Source organism: Aplidium turbinatum, chromosome 18, assembly GCF_918807975.1.
Source record: "Aplidium turbinatum chromosome 18, kaAplTurb1.1, whole genome shotgun sequence".
In the NCBI taxonomy this organism is placed as follows: Eukaryota; Metazoa; Chordata; class Ascidiacea; order Aplousobranchia; family Polyclinidae; genus Aplidium; species Aplidium turbinatum.
This window is the reverse complement of record NC_137489.1, coordinates 11206143-11222503: the sequence shown is the minus strand read 5'-3', so window position 1 is coordinate 11222503 and position 16361 is coordinate 11206143. Positions and strand designations below refer to the sequence as shown.

The window sequence follows — 16361 nt, the reverse complement described above, 5'->3', positions numbered from 1 at the left end:
TCTTCTTTTTTCATTTTTTTCCCATGCTGCCCTGCTTTCAAATTTATTCACAGTGAGTTGTGACGGCTTGAGGGCTTGTACGAATTACAAAGATAATATTGCGGTGCTTTGGTATATCAGCAAGGTCCAACCAATGAAACTGCGAAAGATTTTAAGCCTACAAGCTCCAGCCTCGAATACTATCATTAGTCGCCTGGAAAAGCATTGGTGAGTGTATACTAGGTACTGCATATCGCTGTTTTTATTGTTGTTAGCATTTTTGATAACGAAGTGGCTATTCTTACAACATATTGTAAAACTAGCCTCTGAAGCTATTCTTACAAGCACCACTCAAGCAAGACGTTGTTTACTCGAGCAAGACCTTAATGCGCTCAGGCGTTTCATCCGACGACGCTCATACGTAATTTCGCGCGCATGCGTATTGGCTTGTGCTGCACACTTGATCGTAGAGTGAACCGCGGTAGTTGCTGATTTTGCTGATCGAAACTACACGTCAATGAATCCATCGTCATCATGATTACGAAGGGAGCATTATATTACAGTTTTGAGACACTTTCTTCGGCTATTAAACAATGGGAAAAAGAAAACTTTGTCAATACAATACAGTATGCTTGTGTGCATGGAGGAAGAACACCCAAATCATGTAGTCAAGGAAAAAGACCAAATCAAAGGTAAGTAATGATGGTTTTGTCCTTGGTGCCCATAGGTTGAGCTACTCATGTAGCCTATATGCATAAGTTTTGCTAATAGATTGAGTTTTGCATAAGTGCAAATTGCCTACATTCCTTATGAATGCTAAGAACTTAGCAAAATGCATATATTCTACTGAACCATTCCCGCATGCTGTCTATTGTAATAAGTTTTGCTAATAGATTGAGTTTTGCATAAGTGCAAATTGCCTACATTCCTTATGAATGCTTAGAACTTAGCAAAATGCATATATTCTGCTGAACCATTCCCGCATGCTGTCTATTGTAATTTCCATTGAATTGTCATGCCCAGAATTATTCCTAAGTTGCATTGAATTACCCATTAGTTTTGTCAATTTACCCATATGTTACGTCGAATTGCTCATCAGCACAATTCGTCGAATTACCCGTAAGTCTCATGAAATTATCCATAAAGACATGCCTTATGGGTACTTCAACGCAGCTTTTTGGCAATTTGACGTCACTTATGGGTAAATCGACTAGATTTATGAGAATGCTCGGCTGAACTTGTGGTAATTCAACGTGACTTTATGGGTAATTCAGGTGGGCTTATCGGTAATTGGATGCAACTTATGGGCAATTTGACATGACTTGCTGTATGGCTACTTTAACGTGAGTTATGGCTAATTCAGGTGTACTTATGGGTGATTCAACACGGCCTATGTCACCTCATCTTTGTTGTTTTTCAGTACTTTTATCAAAGGTTGTCCATTTGGAATCAAAGTAAATGCAACGTCAGATGGAAAAGCGCTATGCATCACTGAGATTAGTAATGTCAATGATCATAATCATGATTTCAATGAAGTAAGTGGAAATAACCCTTTGTAGTAGTCATAGCCTTTGAGCTATGGTCACACTAGCCCTGTATATGATAAGGAGGCTTTCATCAGAAATTATGTGAAGGATAAAAAAGAGCAATAACATTAGGGGGGGGGGGGGGGTTAATCGGCTTTTTTTTCAAATTCAATTTTAACCCAGGTTTTAGGATACAACAGTACATTCTAAGACCACTAGTAAAAAAAATTGAAATTTCCGTCCAAAACCCCCTCTATCCAAAAAATTACTTTTCGTGTATAATTGCATTTTGATTATGACACTTGAAGTTCAAATATTGTTTGCTACTGTACTAAAACACGTTAAGAATGTTGCAAGACAGTTTTTCTGATCTTGACTTCATCGTAAGACACGGTAAAGTGGTCATTTCACTTTGCGCGCATGACTACGCACATGCTGAATATGACCAGTTTGTGCGAAACTGGTCATATTCAAGCCGCCGATTCACCAAACCTGGTGATCTTGCCCATCTCTGTGGGTTGGACACCTGTCAAAAGATATGTCGTTTTCTTGATTATGTGCATATAAATTATTTTTCAGAATGCATTTAATTTGATGCCTAAACAACGAAGATTAAATGAAACAGAAAGAAGTGTGATCGGAGAAATGCTTGCCACCAAAGCAAATAAAAAGTTGGTACAAAAGCACATTCCAGCTTCTACAGGAAAAACAGTTATTCTTAAAGATCTGCATAATATTGCCGCAAAACAGTTACCTTTGTATGAAAACACCTATGATGAACTTATTAATGAAATGAACAAAGAAAAAGGTTAGTCGACAGACAAAACTTTTTTGTCTGTTATACAGTACAAGATATGTTCATGCTAAATAGTAGAGATGACTTTCTAATTTCTATGTGCAGTATGATAAGTAGTGATAGAATGAGCTCCGGTTCCGGTCAAATTCTGGCTCCGTACTGGAGGTGATGTGACTCCGGCCTAGAGCCGGATGTGTGTGTGCAAGCTGTGGTCAGGGTCATGACCTTGGAAAAATCTAATTTTTTGCATCATTGTAGTACTGCAGCAATGCAAGAATAGGCTACCAGGTTGCCTGTAACATTGGTCAACACCGTAGGCATATTTGCAATCTACAGGTCGCTGCTGCAGATTGAGTGTCACATGATATTGTGAGCATTCTTCTTGAACCATTTCAGATATAATGTCAATTAAGCAATTCGCGATTGACCTCTTGCCGTAATGGTTTAGACTGCAGATGAATTATTTCGATGACGTGGGTTCAATCTCACCATTGCCAGTTCAATTTAAAGTGTTGACCGCCTGGTTTACCGGTCAATAGACTCCGTCTACTGCAGCAAACTGCGGATTACCAGTACGCACATCATAGTAGGCTACACAAGAAAAATATCTAATTTTCAGACGTTTTTCTATTCAGAAAACGTTTGTCTAGTATAACCAACACAGAACATTAGCAGTACCCTACAACGTGTGGAAAATTTGCAACATTGAGCTATAAAGGGTCAATTGAGAGTATTTTTTGCTTCATTTTCTTCACAAGAATTCATTCTACTTTCCCAAACTCATGCTCCAAAGATTTTTGTTGCAACATAAGGCGCTATGGGGATTGTAAGATTGAAAGCGGGATCAAGGAATTCAATCAAAGGTCTTCAATATCTTGAAACAATTCTACTTTGAGTGGATAGAAATAGAAAACATTGCTAAATTTGAAATCTACGTAAAAGTTTACTCCTAATGGATCCTTTTAACGGACCCTAAGCATTGCAATGTGGCATCTTTTAGAGAATGGGGTGAGAGTGGTATACAACCGCTCAGTTGGAACATTGATTATATGATGTAAATATTACCAAAGGCCTAAACATCCTTCCTCTGGCCAATAATTAAAATAACATAGAATAGAAAACAAATTTCACTAAAAGTTGATGTTTTTGCTTTTAAATCTGATGGAGTGCCTAATAGGCCTAATTGTTTTGCGCTATTTTAGTCTGGCCCAGGATTGTCAAGATTCTTGCTTTGTAGGGTATACTAATCCTCAGTTTATTTTCATTTTAGGTGCTGCAGTAGATGTGTTTGCAGATGATGACAAACAATTGCAGGCGATATACTTTCAAACGAAAGACATGCGGGAAACCTTTGCGGCATATCCCGAAATGCTGCTGATTGATGCAACCTACAAACTTAATGACTTGAGAATGCCATTATATGTGATGCTGAATGTTGATGGCTTAGGTCAGAGTGAAATTGTGTGTCTGTGGCTTGTAGCCACTGAAGACAAACTGACCATCAGCAAGCTGTTAACTCAGTTTAAACTCCACAATCCAGCTTGGGATAAAGTGGAGGTTGTAATGGCTGACAAAGACATGGCAGAGCGGGATGCCATGATGAAAATGCTGCCTACTGCAGAAATTTTAATTTGCTATTTTCATACCCTTCGCACTTTTCGTAGAGAAGTTTCCATGGAAAAATTAGGCATTTCTTCAGCCCAAAGGCAGGTATCACTGGAAATTTTAGGAAAACTGGCAAATGCCAAAAATGAGTCAGCTTATAATTTACTGTATAACCAATTCGTTGACACAGTCCCAATTGCTGTCACAACATATTATAACGATAACTGGCATGCTATTCGACATCAATGGGTGGATGGACTGAGCAACTTGAAAGCTAATTTTTTGAACAGAACTAATAATCGACTGGAATCCATCAATGGAAAGTTGAAAAGTGTCATAACAAGATACTCAGGAATGACCATGTTTTTTAAAGATCTGATGGCATGTATCCAATCTCTTTCCACCGAACGTGACCACAAAGCGTCAAATGCTTTCCTTAAGGTTCCAATTGATGCGATTTCAAGTGTGGCGGAGAGACAATACCAACAGCTACTGACACCATTTGCATATATTCATGTGCAACAACAATTCAAGTTAGCGGAAAAGGTTGTCATGTCAGAGATTTTGAATGATTCTGCCATAGTAAAATCTCGTGTCCATGGGGAATTGGCAGTCACAACAACAGCATGTCCTTGTGGATTCACATCATCAATGCTGCTACCTTGTAGGCATGTCTTGGCAGTTAGAAGGCAGCTCCATATGTCAGAGTACAATCCCAATCTTTGTTCAGAACGGTGGACAATGCAATATTTTCTTAAATCCCATCGCCTGACAAGAAACTCACTGGACAACGGTCCTGCATCCACATTACCAGCTGTTGAGATTCTTAACAAGCCTCAAAGAAGATGTGTTTTATCAGAACAGCAAAAGTATCGCCGTGTTCAAGATATTTCCCAGAAGATTGCGTTAATGATATCTGAACAAGGAATGGATGAATTCCAATACAACCTGGATAATTTACGACAAATTGCAGAGTTCTTGCAGGAAGGAAAGAAATTCCAAGTTGTGAACTTTTTGGGTCAAACTCAGAAAGGTAGGCCTATATGCTAGCACTATTTACTAAATCAGAAAAACTAGCCTACTTTTTCAAATATCTGAAGAGATATGGGTTAGTTACTGCAACTTGCGTCGTGATTTTGCAGTCAATTTTTTTTTGAGCAATGATTTTTATGGCGTTGAGCTATCCAATATGTGGGCTAATATGTACTGCATGCGCAGTTGCGCACTAATTTACGATTATACAAGGTTGCAGATGCTCAGTAATTCTGCTTTTGTGAACAACTGCATGATCCTTTTCAGGCACTGATACTGGAAGTGCTGCTGCAACATCTTCCAGCAATGATCCTGGAATTGTATTTCCTACGGTCTCAAACAGTACTTTACAGCACACACCCGGTGACGTCTTGTCGACCGTTGATACCAGTGCGATTATGATGCAGACACCGTCCAGTTCTATTCAGTCTTTTACAAGTATGTGCTGTTTCTGAAACATTCATTTCTGATTAGTTGTTTTTTCTTGCATTGCATAATGCATTATGTTTATTAATTTTTTAATAAAAACGTTGAAATAGTGATGTTTTCTACGTTGTAGCCTATATTCGATTCTCGTTGTGTTTATTAACAGATGATGCAGGATCAATTAAATTTCCACCGAAGATGATGAAACGTGGCAGGCCAAAAGGAGCTGGATTGACAGTCATTGGGTTACCACGCAAGAGACAAAAAAAGAGCGGACCAATTTCATTCAGACTGAAGTCGTCTTTTCAGAAAGAAGCAGGTTTGTTGCATTTATGTTTGTGTGACTTCATTTTTGTTATAGCCTACGTTAGTTTAAAAAACTACACTTTGACTTCTGTGGGTCTGCCTAGCCGATAGGCTACGTCAAAGCGTACGTAGGCTACATCAAACAAAGTCACCCATGGTCATATTTTTCAGCAATACTCAGTTGGTTTGTCGATTCTGAGGTAGTAGAAGAGGTCTTGCGTCCATTCAGCGATCGACTGATCGAAGAAAATGAAATTGAAACGTTGCCCGAAAGAATTCCAATGAAGTGTTTAGATGAAAACATTGCCATTGCTTCTGTGCGAAGACATTTTTCTTTTGACGGTTGGACGTTGATGGAGAACCTACTGACCACTTTGCGAAATAAAGGCCGCTGGTTGTGCATCTCCTGTTATTTAGATCTTGATGCAGGCGACAGCATCATGTGCGACTCGTGTCTGGATTGGCACCATCTGAGATGTCTTGGTAGAACAATGCCGCCAAAAACGAAGTCTTGGTTCTGCAGGAAATGCAACCTTATGGAGAAGTGACATTGAATGTTCAGGTGATACTGCAATCTCGCTTTGTCAATTAAACCAAGGTTATGTAAACCGTGAACTACGAAAAGACTTATTGGCCTTGACGCGTTATGCTTGAAACTTGTAACATTTGATAAAAATCGTTTCTTCAATGGTCCTCACATAAAACGCTAACGATGTGTTCTTGAATGACTAATGAGTCCAATCCTGGCATTAAAAGTTCTGATGCATTTAGGACATTTAACATTCTTTGGGAGAGTTGGCTGAAAGTCATGGACTAGTACAGGTTTGTAATGTAGTTGCTGCAATATACTACGGTCCAACAAGACCTTCAACAGTTCATCAATATTCAACTATTTTACTGTTTCCAACTTAACACAATTAGTATACGTATGTTGAACTCTTTCATAGCAAATGGTGGTACAGAACTTGAAAATAGCAAGTAAAAGGTAGCTCGAAGCTGCAGTTTTTTTTTTGACTGACTCATCAGGAGCTGTCATCAGAATAAAACAAACCTAAATGTGGTGAAGTACTTATAGTAGAAGGAAAGAAGAAAAACTGGAGCTTCAAACTATCAGCTACCTTATACTCGCTAAATCCAGATTTGTTGCATGTGTGTAGTATTTACATTTCTTCACTGTAATCTTAGGCTATGGCATAAATGCTTTGATTTCTTATGGCAAAAAATGGGTGATGAAGATCCATAAGTTTATAACAGTAAAAAATCAATTGTTTATTGTTGAAAGTGGTTGGCTTCAGTTGAAGATGCCATGAGATCCATTGAAGAGTACGAAGCAAAAGCAGGAACGAAGCTTGTTGTTGTTCAGAAACGAGCATACGGTGCCATGTTAATGTTGATTTTTAACATCCTGTCATTGTAATTCACTAGTGTACTAAGTGTTGATATTCATACTACAATAATAAGCCTTTTCTTTGTTGACAAAGATTCTGAAAAGGTTTCTGCAAAGCACAGTGTTTTCACCAAAGTGGAGGTTAGGCATCATAAAAGAGGAAACGGTTTACTAACTGCAAAAAATGCTATAAACATATGTAAATGTGTTCTGTTTCATCAACTTTGCATCTCGTTTCTTAAAGACACTCAGTTTTCAGGTGTAAAAGCTTTGTTGATTCAGAGTAGCCTAGCCTACTTCACTGACCTCTTTTGTATTTTTTCCATCTAGTGTGCCAAATCCATACGCCTATGTGGTGTTATTGATTGGACCAAGTGACATGTCCAGCGGTAACCAAAGGCAGGGTTTGGGTCACAACCAATCTTTTTGAGACAATTTATTTTTTACCATATTCACGTAGTAGGCTTGGTGGTTTTCAATGTTACGTACAGTACCGTATATTATTTCTGTAGGCTACTATCATAAGATGAAAATTTAGTTGATTGTAACTCATCTTAGATGAAGATAATACGATTGTTGCATCGTTGCGGCCAAGGCATTTGCCTCTTGGATGCAACTTACAAGACGTCCAAGTATTCCCTTCCTCTATTTTTTCTTTGCGTCAGAACGAATGTTGGTTACCAGGTTGTTGCTACGTTTATTATCCAAAATGAACAAGCTTCGGACATAGCAGAAGCACTTTCTGTTGTAAAAGGGTGGTCAGAAAACTGGAACCCTTCGTTTTTCATGACCGATAAATGTGAGGCGGAAATCAAGGCCATCGAAAGCGTTTTTTCAAGTTAGTGAATTGCATTAACATTTTCGTTGCTTGTGTGCTGTCTCCATTGCTCATGCATTTGTGTCGTCACTGTTAAGTTGCTACTGTACTTTACCACTCAGTGCCCACGACTTCTTGTTCCGCAGATTGCTACGTGTTACTCTGTGCCTTTCATCGCGAACAAGCCTGGGAAAGGTGGATGAGGAAAAGTGACAATGGCGTTCGCGATGATAAAGCAATTGTGCTGACATACTGGACGCAATGAGGAAAGCAACTACATAGAACAGACTTGTTTGCAATCAAACCAGGCGACAATGAGCGAATGGCAAACGCGATACCCCCCTATTCAGGGATAATATGCGTGTCTGTGACCGCAGGGGACCTGGAGCCGAGTTGTTTTGCACGTTGATAGCACCATGCAGTTGCAAGCACAGTAATAGGCTACTGAGCTCACATTTTGAACAATTCTGTGATCTTCACACCAAGGCTTTTTTTCAGTTGCTAACACGGCCACAAATCGCAGCGCATATGCGTGCTTAGTGTTAAGTAACAGCCTAGTGGAAAGTGTTGTGGATTGAATTTGCTAGTTCAAATAAGTATATTAATTCCGGTACCCAAAGCCTCAAATGAATTCACGAATATCGCAATTGTTAACAATGGCATATAAATTAGGATGTTAGTGCACACAAAGTAGGGAAAGTATTGCTTGAAGAGTTGATTCCTGGGACAAAAATTGAACACTGTAGGCTATGTCGAGCAGAAACTGGTTTAGTGTTTTAAGGTGGTCAAAAATGTAAGCATGCGTCTATTTGCATCCAACAAATAACGAAACTCTAAACTTCTCAGTTTGGTCGGGAAACAAAAAGGGTTGCGAGGACAAATGGCAGGTCTCATCTAGGCAAGGAGAGGAGGGACACATGGGTGATGATCTGGCCTAACAGTTACTGTGCTGTGCTCAAAATATGTACAGTTTTTGTTTAACATGTGCGGTATTCACTTTTTGTAAATAGCCTAGCTTTTCGGAAATGCAACGAGTCATCTGGCGCTATTTGCTTGTGTTTGAAGCCCGGTTGCTCGCTTTGTGAAAAAGCTATCAACCTCAACTTTTGCTTGTCAATAGACAGAGATATGTTGTTTAGATTAGCGTTTATTAAATGCTGTTATCTTTAAAAATATTTGTGGGATAAATGGTTAAAGTCGGTCAAGTTCAACTCTTTACCTAAGAAATATTTTTAACTTTTAGAGTCTGGCTGACCTTAATTTGGATAGATGATAGCTTGTGCTTTCCAGCAATGGTTCAATTGTTAAATTCGAAGCAGAAACAAGCAACTTACAACTAATTTAATAAAGACATATAATGATCGCAGACCGGGGAGACTTGTATACTTGCTTCGATTCGGAAATGCAACGAGTCATCGGGCGCTATTTGCTTGTGTTTGAAGCCCGGTTGCTCGCTTTGTGAAAAAGCTATCAACCTCAACTTTTGCTTGTCAATAGACAGAGATATGTTCTTTAGATTAGCGTTTATTAAATGCTGGTATCTTTACAAGTATTTTTGGGATAAATGGTTAAAGTCGGTCAAGTTCAACTCTTTACCTAAGAAATATTTTTAACTTTTAGAGTCTGGCTGACCTTCATTTGGATAAACGATAGCTTGCGCTTTCCAGCAATGGTTTAATTGTAAAAATCGAAGCAGAAACGACAAAGATATATTATTGATTAAATGCTGGTATCTTTAGAAGTATTCTTCGGATAAATAGTTAAACTTGGTCAAGTTTAACTCTTTTCTAAGGAGATATGTGGTGTTTTTCGGGCCTGTGTTACATAGCTATTAGGTAAAAGCGGACACTTGCATGCTTTTTTTTGTCATGGTTGACTATTTTCACCCCACTTTTCCACCATTTTATGGTGGATTCCTCCTGTGTGACGTCATCGCCTTTTTAACCAGGGTGGCGACTTGTATACCAGTTCCAGATCACGCATGAGCGCATATTGATGTCAAACGTAATGCTTGAGTGGTGCTTGTAAGAATAGCCTCTGAGGCTATTTTTACAATATGTTGTAAGAATAGCCACAGCCTTTTGATAAAGCATGAGATGGTTCAATTAGTTCAATGTAGTAGCCTACTATAATTAATTATAATGCAATACCGATACATAATTATTCATAAATTTAGATTTTAGGACACACCTGGGTGTGTACTGTGCAGTGCATTGATTTTTGTGTTAGTTTCGATAATACTAAATAGCTTATCTCCTGTTTTTTCGATGAAGTCAACTTTTTGTAGCAAGCTTGCGCGGTGCGTTTTTTGTAAGGATTCTGAAAGTAACGAAAAGGTTCCAGATGCTTGTTTAATAGATCAATGAAAAGTCAATTCAATACCATTACTTATTTTAAGTCAGTTTGTTTTAAATGGACACTGTTAAGCAAAATGTTTCCTCCTACATTGATAAAAAAAGCTCACCCTCAATAATTTGTTTATTTTTATGTCGCCAGTTTTGTGGCTCAGACTACTGTCTTGTATCGCAATTTTGCAATTTTGGTACGATCTAATTGATTAAAAGCAATTAGTTTTAACATAAAATCTAAAAAAACACTAAATTATTGGGTCAAGTTTTTGTTAGGTTATTAAGGTCATTTTCACATTTTAAAGTAAATTGTTTTGAATATTCAGGTCGATGAAAACTTGCTCTATTTGTGAGGAATAGGCTGATGATGATGGATGATGGTGATGACGGATGATGATGAGGCTACATCAGATTTCGATAATCCTTTTTCACTACAAGCACAAGCATGGTCAGCTTAAGCATTTACCCCTTTACCTTATGTTTCTTTTTCAACAAACTCTCAGTTTTTAATGAATAATAACTACAGACAAAGCTTCTGTAGTTAATTTAATGCAAGGTTGCATGAAAAAGGTGTTTATTACAGTGACGAAAAATCATAATTTTGTATTTGTAATAGAAGTAATTCGCAAAATCTTTGAAGAAATGATTTCAAAGTTTATTTGTAGCAGGATAATTCTCATTTTCTTTTCCAGACTGTTGTAATCAATGTAATTCTGAGTTTATCCATGGGAGATACTTTCAGAACTTTTTCAGTGTGATTAGTTCATTGCTTTATGGGAAAAAGTTGCTTGTTAGAGTTAGTTACGTGGCTTCAGCAACCAACCTTTTCCACTAGACATATTGGTTTGGACCAGCTATTGGCAATTTATCCCAATGACATTATTATTTTTAGATGGAGTACGAAGAACCCATAACTTGTCCACAGCAACAAATTCAAATATCCTTGCCGCTATTTCAGACTGGCTGAAATACGCAAGAGATGAGGACTGAGAAGTTAGAGAAGAGGAAGACAGGAAATTTGATTTAATTTGCCTCATGCCCTTTTCTAGACCGCTGTTATATTTAGCATGTTCTTTGTTTTTGCTGTGATGGTTAGAAATAAAAACAAACTTAACTGCCATCTGTCCTACTCTTTGCTTGTATGAGTGCCTTTTCTAGCAATGTTGTACCGAGTGGAATGCTAGTATGGTAAGTGATAAGGTTTACTGCGAATTGAGGCCTCGATCCCACGTCTTCGTGGTCATCATTTTCAGCACAGATTAACTCGAAAAAAGTGAGTTAACAACACGCCACCATGTGGTCAAAGTTAAGAAACGTTTTCGGTTTGGTGAGGTCGTAATGTCTAACCCTTGTCAGATCAAAACGTGAGCGTTTGGTCGTAGATTAGCAAATGATGGCCAACGCTAGGCCCACGAGTAACCAAATCGTTTTCGCCAGAGAGGATGATAGTAATTAATTGCGTCTTCCACGTCGACCCAACGAAAGCGTTTGGTCGTAGGTTGGCCAACAGTGCACTAACGTTGGTTCTACGATTAAACAACTCTTTTTTGCCACAGTGAGGATAGTTGTAGGCTAAATTGCGTCGTGGATCCCACGTCGAACCAACGAAAGCGTTTGGTCGTCAGGTCGGCCAACAGTGCACCAAAGTTGGGTCTACGATTAGCCAAGCATTTTTTTGCCACAGTGAGGATAGTTGTAAATTGCGTCATGGATTCCACGTCGAACCGACGAAAGCGTTTGATCGTAGGTGGCAAAGGGTTGGCCAACAGTGCATCAACGTTGGGTCTACGATTAGCCAAGCCTTTTTTCGCCACAGTGAGGATAGTTGTAAATTGCGTCGTGGATTCTACGTCGAATCGACGAAAGCGTTTGGTCGTCAGGTTGGTCGCAGGTGGCAAATGGTCGGGAAAGGGTTGGCCAACAGTGCATCAACGTTGGGTCTACGATTAGCCAAGCCTTTTTTCGCCACAGTGAGGATAGTTGTAAATTGCGTCGTGGATCCCACGTCGAACCAACGAAAGCGTTTGGTCGCAGGTGGCAAATGGTCGGGAAAGGGTTGGCCAACAGTGTGCCACCGGGGGATCGACGTTTAACCAACCGATTTTTGTGACTGACGATTCGCCCAAGGTGGCCCGCTGGCCAAATTTGTTACGCGCCAACGTCGGAAACCAACGGAGGGCCCACGGGACGTTTCCGATGGTCTAACGTTGGACCAACGACACGTTGTTGTGCGGGAGGTGGAAAGACGAAGCTCAGTGCGTCAAAGAGTATATGATTGTATTTATTTTTGACATACAAGTTATATTTGTAGTAAGTTTAAACCCTTTTGCGACCCACTGTGGGTGGTCTCGCTATCCAAATTTGCAGATCCCTGGTTTAGAACCTCCCATATCGTCGACAATTTAGGCTAAAAGCGAATAGCAGAAATTGTTATAGCCTACTGCAAAATGTGCAGTAGCTTACATGACCTTGAAAGGGCATACGCACCCTCTGCCCCCCGCTTCCGGCGCCCCTGTAGATATGCTATTGCTAATGTGAAAATTGTTTGCTGCCTATTTATTTACAGTAGAATTCGCCTATAGTGACTTTGGCTATAGTGACACTTCGCCTATAGTGACACCTGTTGCAAAGTCCCGTTTGCAAACCATATGTTTTGCATAGAAATGACTTCGCCTATAGTGACTTCGTGTATAAGAACACTTTGCTTACAGTGACACCACATTTCTGTCCCTTGGGCTCAAAAATGTCCGTATAAGGACACTTTACGGTGTATTTCCAGTTTAAGTTGGAATCATATTTTGTCCTTATCAGCATTCGCCAGTTCCCAGCCAGCAAATCCATCTTTTTACATTGATTTAACGTATGCAGAGGTTGAACCATAAAGGATTGATTTGCTGACTGGGTTTGAATTAAACCAACATGGGATGCGCATGCGCAGATACTGCACAAGTGACGTTATCAACGACGTCATCATTCGTCTATAGTGACACTTCGCTTATAGTGACACTTTTTCCGCGGTCCCTTCAGGTGTCACTATAGGCGAATTCTACTGTATTTCGTTTTTGTAATGTTGACAATTTGAAGTTTGTTTTGTTTGTTGGTCTATATATTATGTAGCCTACTGCCACTTCCTATGTTTTGATTGCTTGATTGGGGACACGCAAAGAAGAAAGTGTTATCAAAAGGTCCATAGGCTATTTTTGGATTTGGGAAACCCCCCTTGAAAATATCTGGCTACGGGCCTGATTGTTTGGCCTGTCTTATCAGAGTTGGATCAATTGTAATTGGTAATTGTAATTGATGTAATTAATTACAGTTTTTCATGTAGGAATTGTAATGTAATTGAGGCATTTTCATTCTGTGTAATTGTAATTTGCTGAAATTTGGCTCAATTACACTTTCAATTACATTTAGTAGTGTTTCGCCTCAGCTACCACCTTATCCAGTCCTTTTTTCCAAAACCCCTTCTATTGTAAGAAACGCCAATTAGTTTATTGTGCATTATTTTGCCTGGTGAAAGGCGCCCCTTTTTCATTTATTGATTTTTGAAGAAATCAATGAGGACAATGAGAAACACTTGGATCCCGATCCTGAACAAGAAGTGCTCGAGGAGGGTGCTGATTTACATGCTCTTCTCGCTTACTTACCCGAAAGAGTAAGCTGTTTTGCTCATACACAGCAACTTTGTATTAAGGATTGTCTGCAAGATTCGGATTTTACTAAGTCTTACGTTGGGAAGCAGTTAGGAAAGGTTGCAAAAATTGTAAATTCAGTAAGAAAATCTGTTAATGCTACCTTTTATTTGCAACGTAAAAAAATCACGCTAAGAGCACAGAATGTGACGAGATGGAATTCACAGCTTGCTATGTTGCAAAGTGTCTTAAAGGATCACGAAGAAGTTAACGCTGCTCTCACCTTGATCCAGTCACGGGTAAAATTAACGAATCAAGATTATTTGGCATTGAGTGAGCTCGTGAGTGAGTGTGCTATTGCCTTTCAAGGAAGCAATGCAACAAGTTGAAGGAGAAAATATTGTAACGTACTCTTGCATTTGTCAGGTAGTGCTTGGTTTACTGAAAGCAATGGAACAGCTGAAAAACTCAAATCTTCAGTATTGCCAGAAACTGGCAGCCTCTATTTCCAAAAGGTTGTTGTCATTTAAAAATTCTCCAGACAACAGACTTGCGTCTCTTCTTGATCCACGATTTAAAAACAGGTGGATTGAAGATGATGTCGAAAAAGAAGAAGCTATACGTTTGCTAAAAACTCATGTGGCGAGTAGACTAGGCAGCAAGGACGAAAAAAGTTGTAGCACAGAGGAAGGAAATCCTTCAAAAAAGCCAAACCTGTTTAACTTTATGGCAGAAGGTTTAAAAAACAAAAGACCAAGAAACTCAGAAAGTGAATTAGATAGCTATTTGGGAGAAGAAATTTTGCATTTTGATGAAGACCCATTAATGTATTGGAAGAAGAAATCAGAAGAATTTCCCACGCTTGCTTCTTTAGCCAAGGATTATTTGGGACTAACAGCAACATCAGCCCCGTCAGAAAGAGTATTTTCAATTGCGGGTAACTTTTATACGGCAAAAAGAAACTTACTGGGGCTAGAAACTTTTCGCAGCCTAATGTTCATCAAATGCAATCCAACAGTTTTGAGCAAGTGAAAATGTAAATACGAACCAAACTGTTATAATTTGTAATTAATTAATAAAATGTTTTGTTTACGAGTAATTGTAATTTTATTAAATGATTTTTAAACACGTGGCCATTGGCTTGACTGTAGTGTGTAGGCTGTGTGTAGTCTATGCCATGCCGAAACGCATCCCTTCATTGTAATTTGACATTTTTAGCACTGAGTAATTTGTAATGTAATTGAAACATTCAAGGGACGCAGTGGCGTACGTAGGATTTTCTCAAGGGGGGGGGGGGGGGCATTGAGAGTAGCGTAGCCAGGAGTTTTGAAAGGGAGGGTTTTGACGACAGGCGGGCGAAGCCCGACGGCGTTTTCGCTTAAGACGACACCCAGCGGCGGGGGGTCTGGGGGGCCTTCCCCAGAAATTTTTGAAAAATTACTTTGAATTTGGTGCATTCTGAGAGCATTTTCAACAAAAATGTGGGTATGAATATTCCTGTAAAATGGTGCTGTCAGGTGGCATAGCAAAAGGATAAGATCATGTTTTCTTCGGCATTTTTCAGAAATAAAGCTAAGTCTCTATGTTTTCTTGTTGTTAATTCCTGGCTGAGAGGTTTGAATGTTTGGTATTGGCAAAACTCGCTCTTTTAATGCAGTTTTGTTTAAAATTAGGCAAGTTTTTTTTTAGACTGAAACCATCATTCCCAAGCATAAAGAAACTGAAAACAGCATTCTCAATATCGTGACGTCACACGCGTGCCAAAGAGGGGTTGTAACCCCTAAGGCCCAACCCCGCCCCCCCCCCCCCCCCCCCTTTGGCTATGCCACTGGCCATTGATATCTCAGACGTCTTCATGATATCCCAGTATGGTTTTAGTTTAGACTTTATCCATTTCTCTCTCACTAATCACTATAATAGGCTTACAGAACACTATGCTACATTGGCATACCTGGGGGGGTAGGTGGATTGGGCCATGTATTTCGTATTGGCTTAGTCTATAAAACAACATTGTTACAGTAGCCTAATTGCTTTGACAGAGCAATGCAAAACATATTAAATGCCTTAATCTACGTCGTTAACTACTAAAACATTTTAAGGGGGGGGGGGCATGGCCCAATGCCCCCCCTGCGTACGCCACTGCAAGGGAGTAATTGTAATTGAACTAAATTAATGTAAGTTAATTGATCCAACTCTGCTTACTATAGGCTATTTTAACAATAAATTTCAATAGAGTAACCAAGGCTAGCATAGGCTATAATATTTTTACCTACTTTAAATGGCACAAACAAAAAGTAACGAAATAAATAGCCTAAGCTACAACATGAGGCAATTTTTACTCTAGGTAAATAATTCTAAAAAATAATTTTCGCGGTAGGGGAGCATTTTTGTGATAGAAGTTTCAAAAAATTATTCCAGAGATCAGTTCATCAATAATATGTTAGGATCAATTCTTCTGGAGTAAGCAAAAGCCATGGAGCCAAAGCTTTCCATATTTGGCTTAAGGG

General features: G+C 39.2%; 1 protein-coding gene and 1 pseudogene across 3 annotated transcripts; both read left to right on the top strand.

Moving 5' to 3' along the window:
- The first annotated feature begins 3575 nt into the window (after positions 1 to 3575).
- On the top strand, positions 3576 to 8243 carry LOC145787460 (zinc finger SWIM domain-containing protein 3-like). Of its 3 annotated transcripts, none has more exons than XR_014291401.1 (5): positions 3576 to 4939; positions 5206 to 5376; positions 5531 to 5683; positions 5842 to 6492; positions 6953 to 8243. XR_014291401.1 is itself a non-coding variant. In XM_082599208.1 (4 exons), exons 1-4 carry the CDS (start codon positions 3640 to 3642, stop codon positions 6216 to 6218), a joined length of 2001 nt encoding a protein of 666 aa, XP_082455334.1. In that variant the 5' UTR covers positions 3576 to 3639; the 3' UTR covers positions 6219 to 8243. The 3 variants fall into 3 exon arrangements, 1 of the variants encoding a protein (XP_082455334.1); XR_014291400.1 differs by having other exon boundaries at positions 5842 to 7895; positions 8021 to 8243; XM_082599208.1 differs by having other exon boundaries at positions 5842 to 8243.
- A 3421-nt stretch (positions 8244 to 11664) lies between these two features.
- On the top strand, positions 11665 to 14886 carry LOC145787183 (zinc finger BED domain-containing protein 4-like; annotated as a pseudogene).
- The last annotated feature ends 1475 nt before the right edge of the window (positions 14887 to 16361 follow it).

What these genes read in the sequence shown, in the direction of transcription:
- LOC145787460 (XM_082599208.1), top strand. Translation starts at nt 3,640, where the DNA reads ATGCGGGAAACCTTTGCGGCATATCCCGAAATGCTGCTGATTGATGCA. An exon ending in TTTGGGTCAAACTCAGAAAG is followed by an intron (nt 4,940 to 5,205) that starts GTAGGCCTATAT and finishes GATCCTTTTCAG; the next exon opens with GCACTGATACTGGAAGTGCT. An exon ending in GTCTTTTCAGAAAGAAGCAG is followed by an intron (nt 5,684 to 5,841) that starts GTTTGTTGCATT and finishes CATATTTTTCAG; the next exon opens with CAATACTCAGTTGGTTTGTC.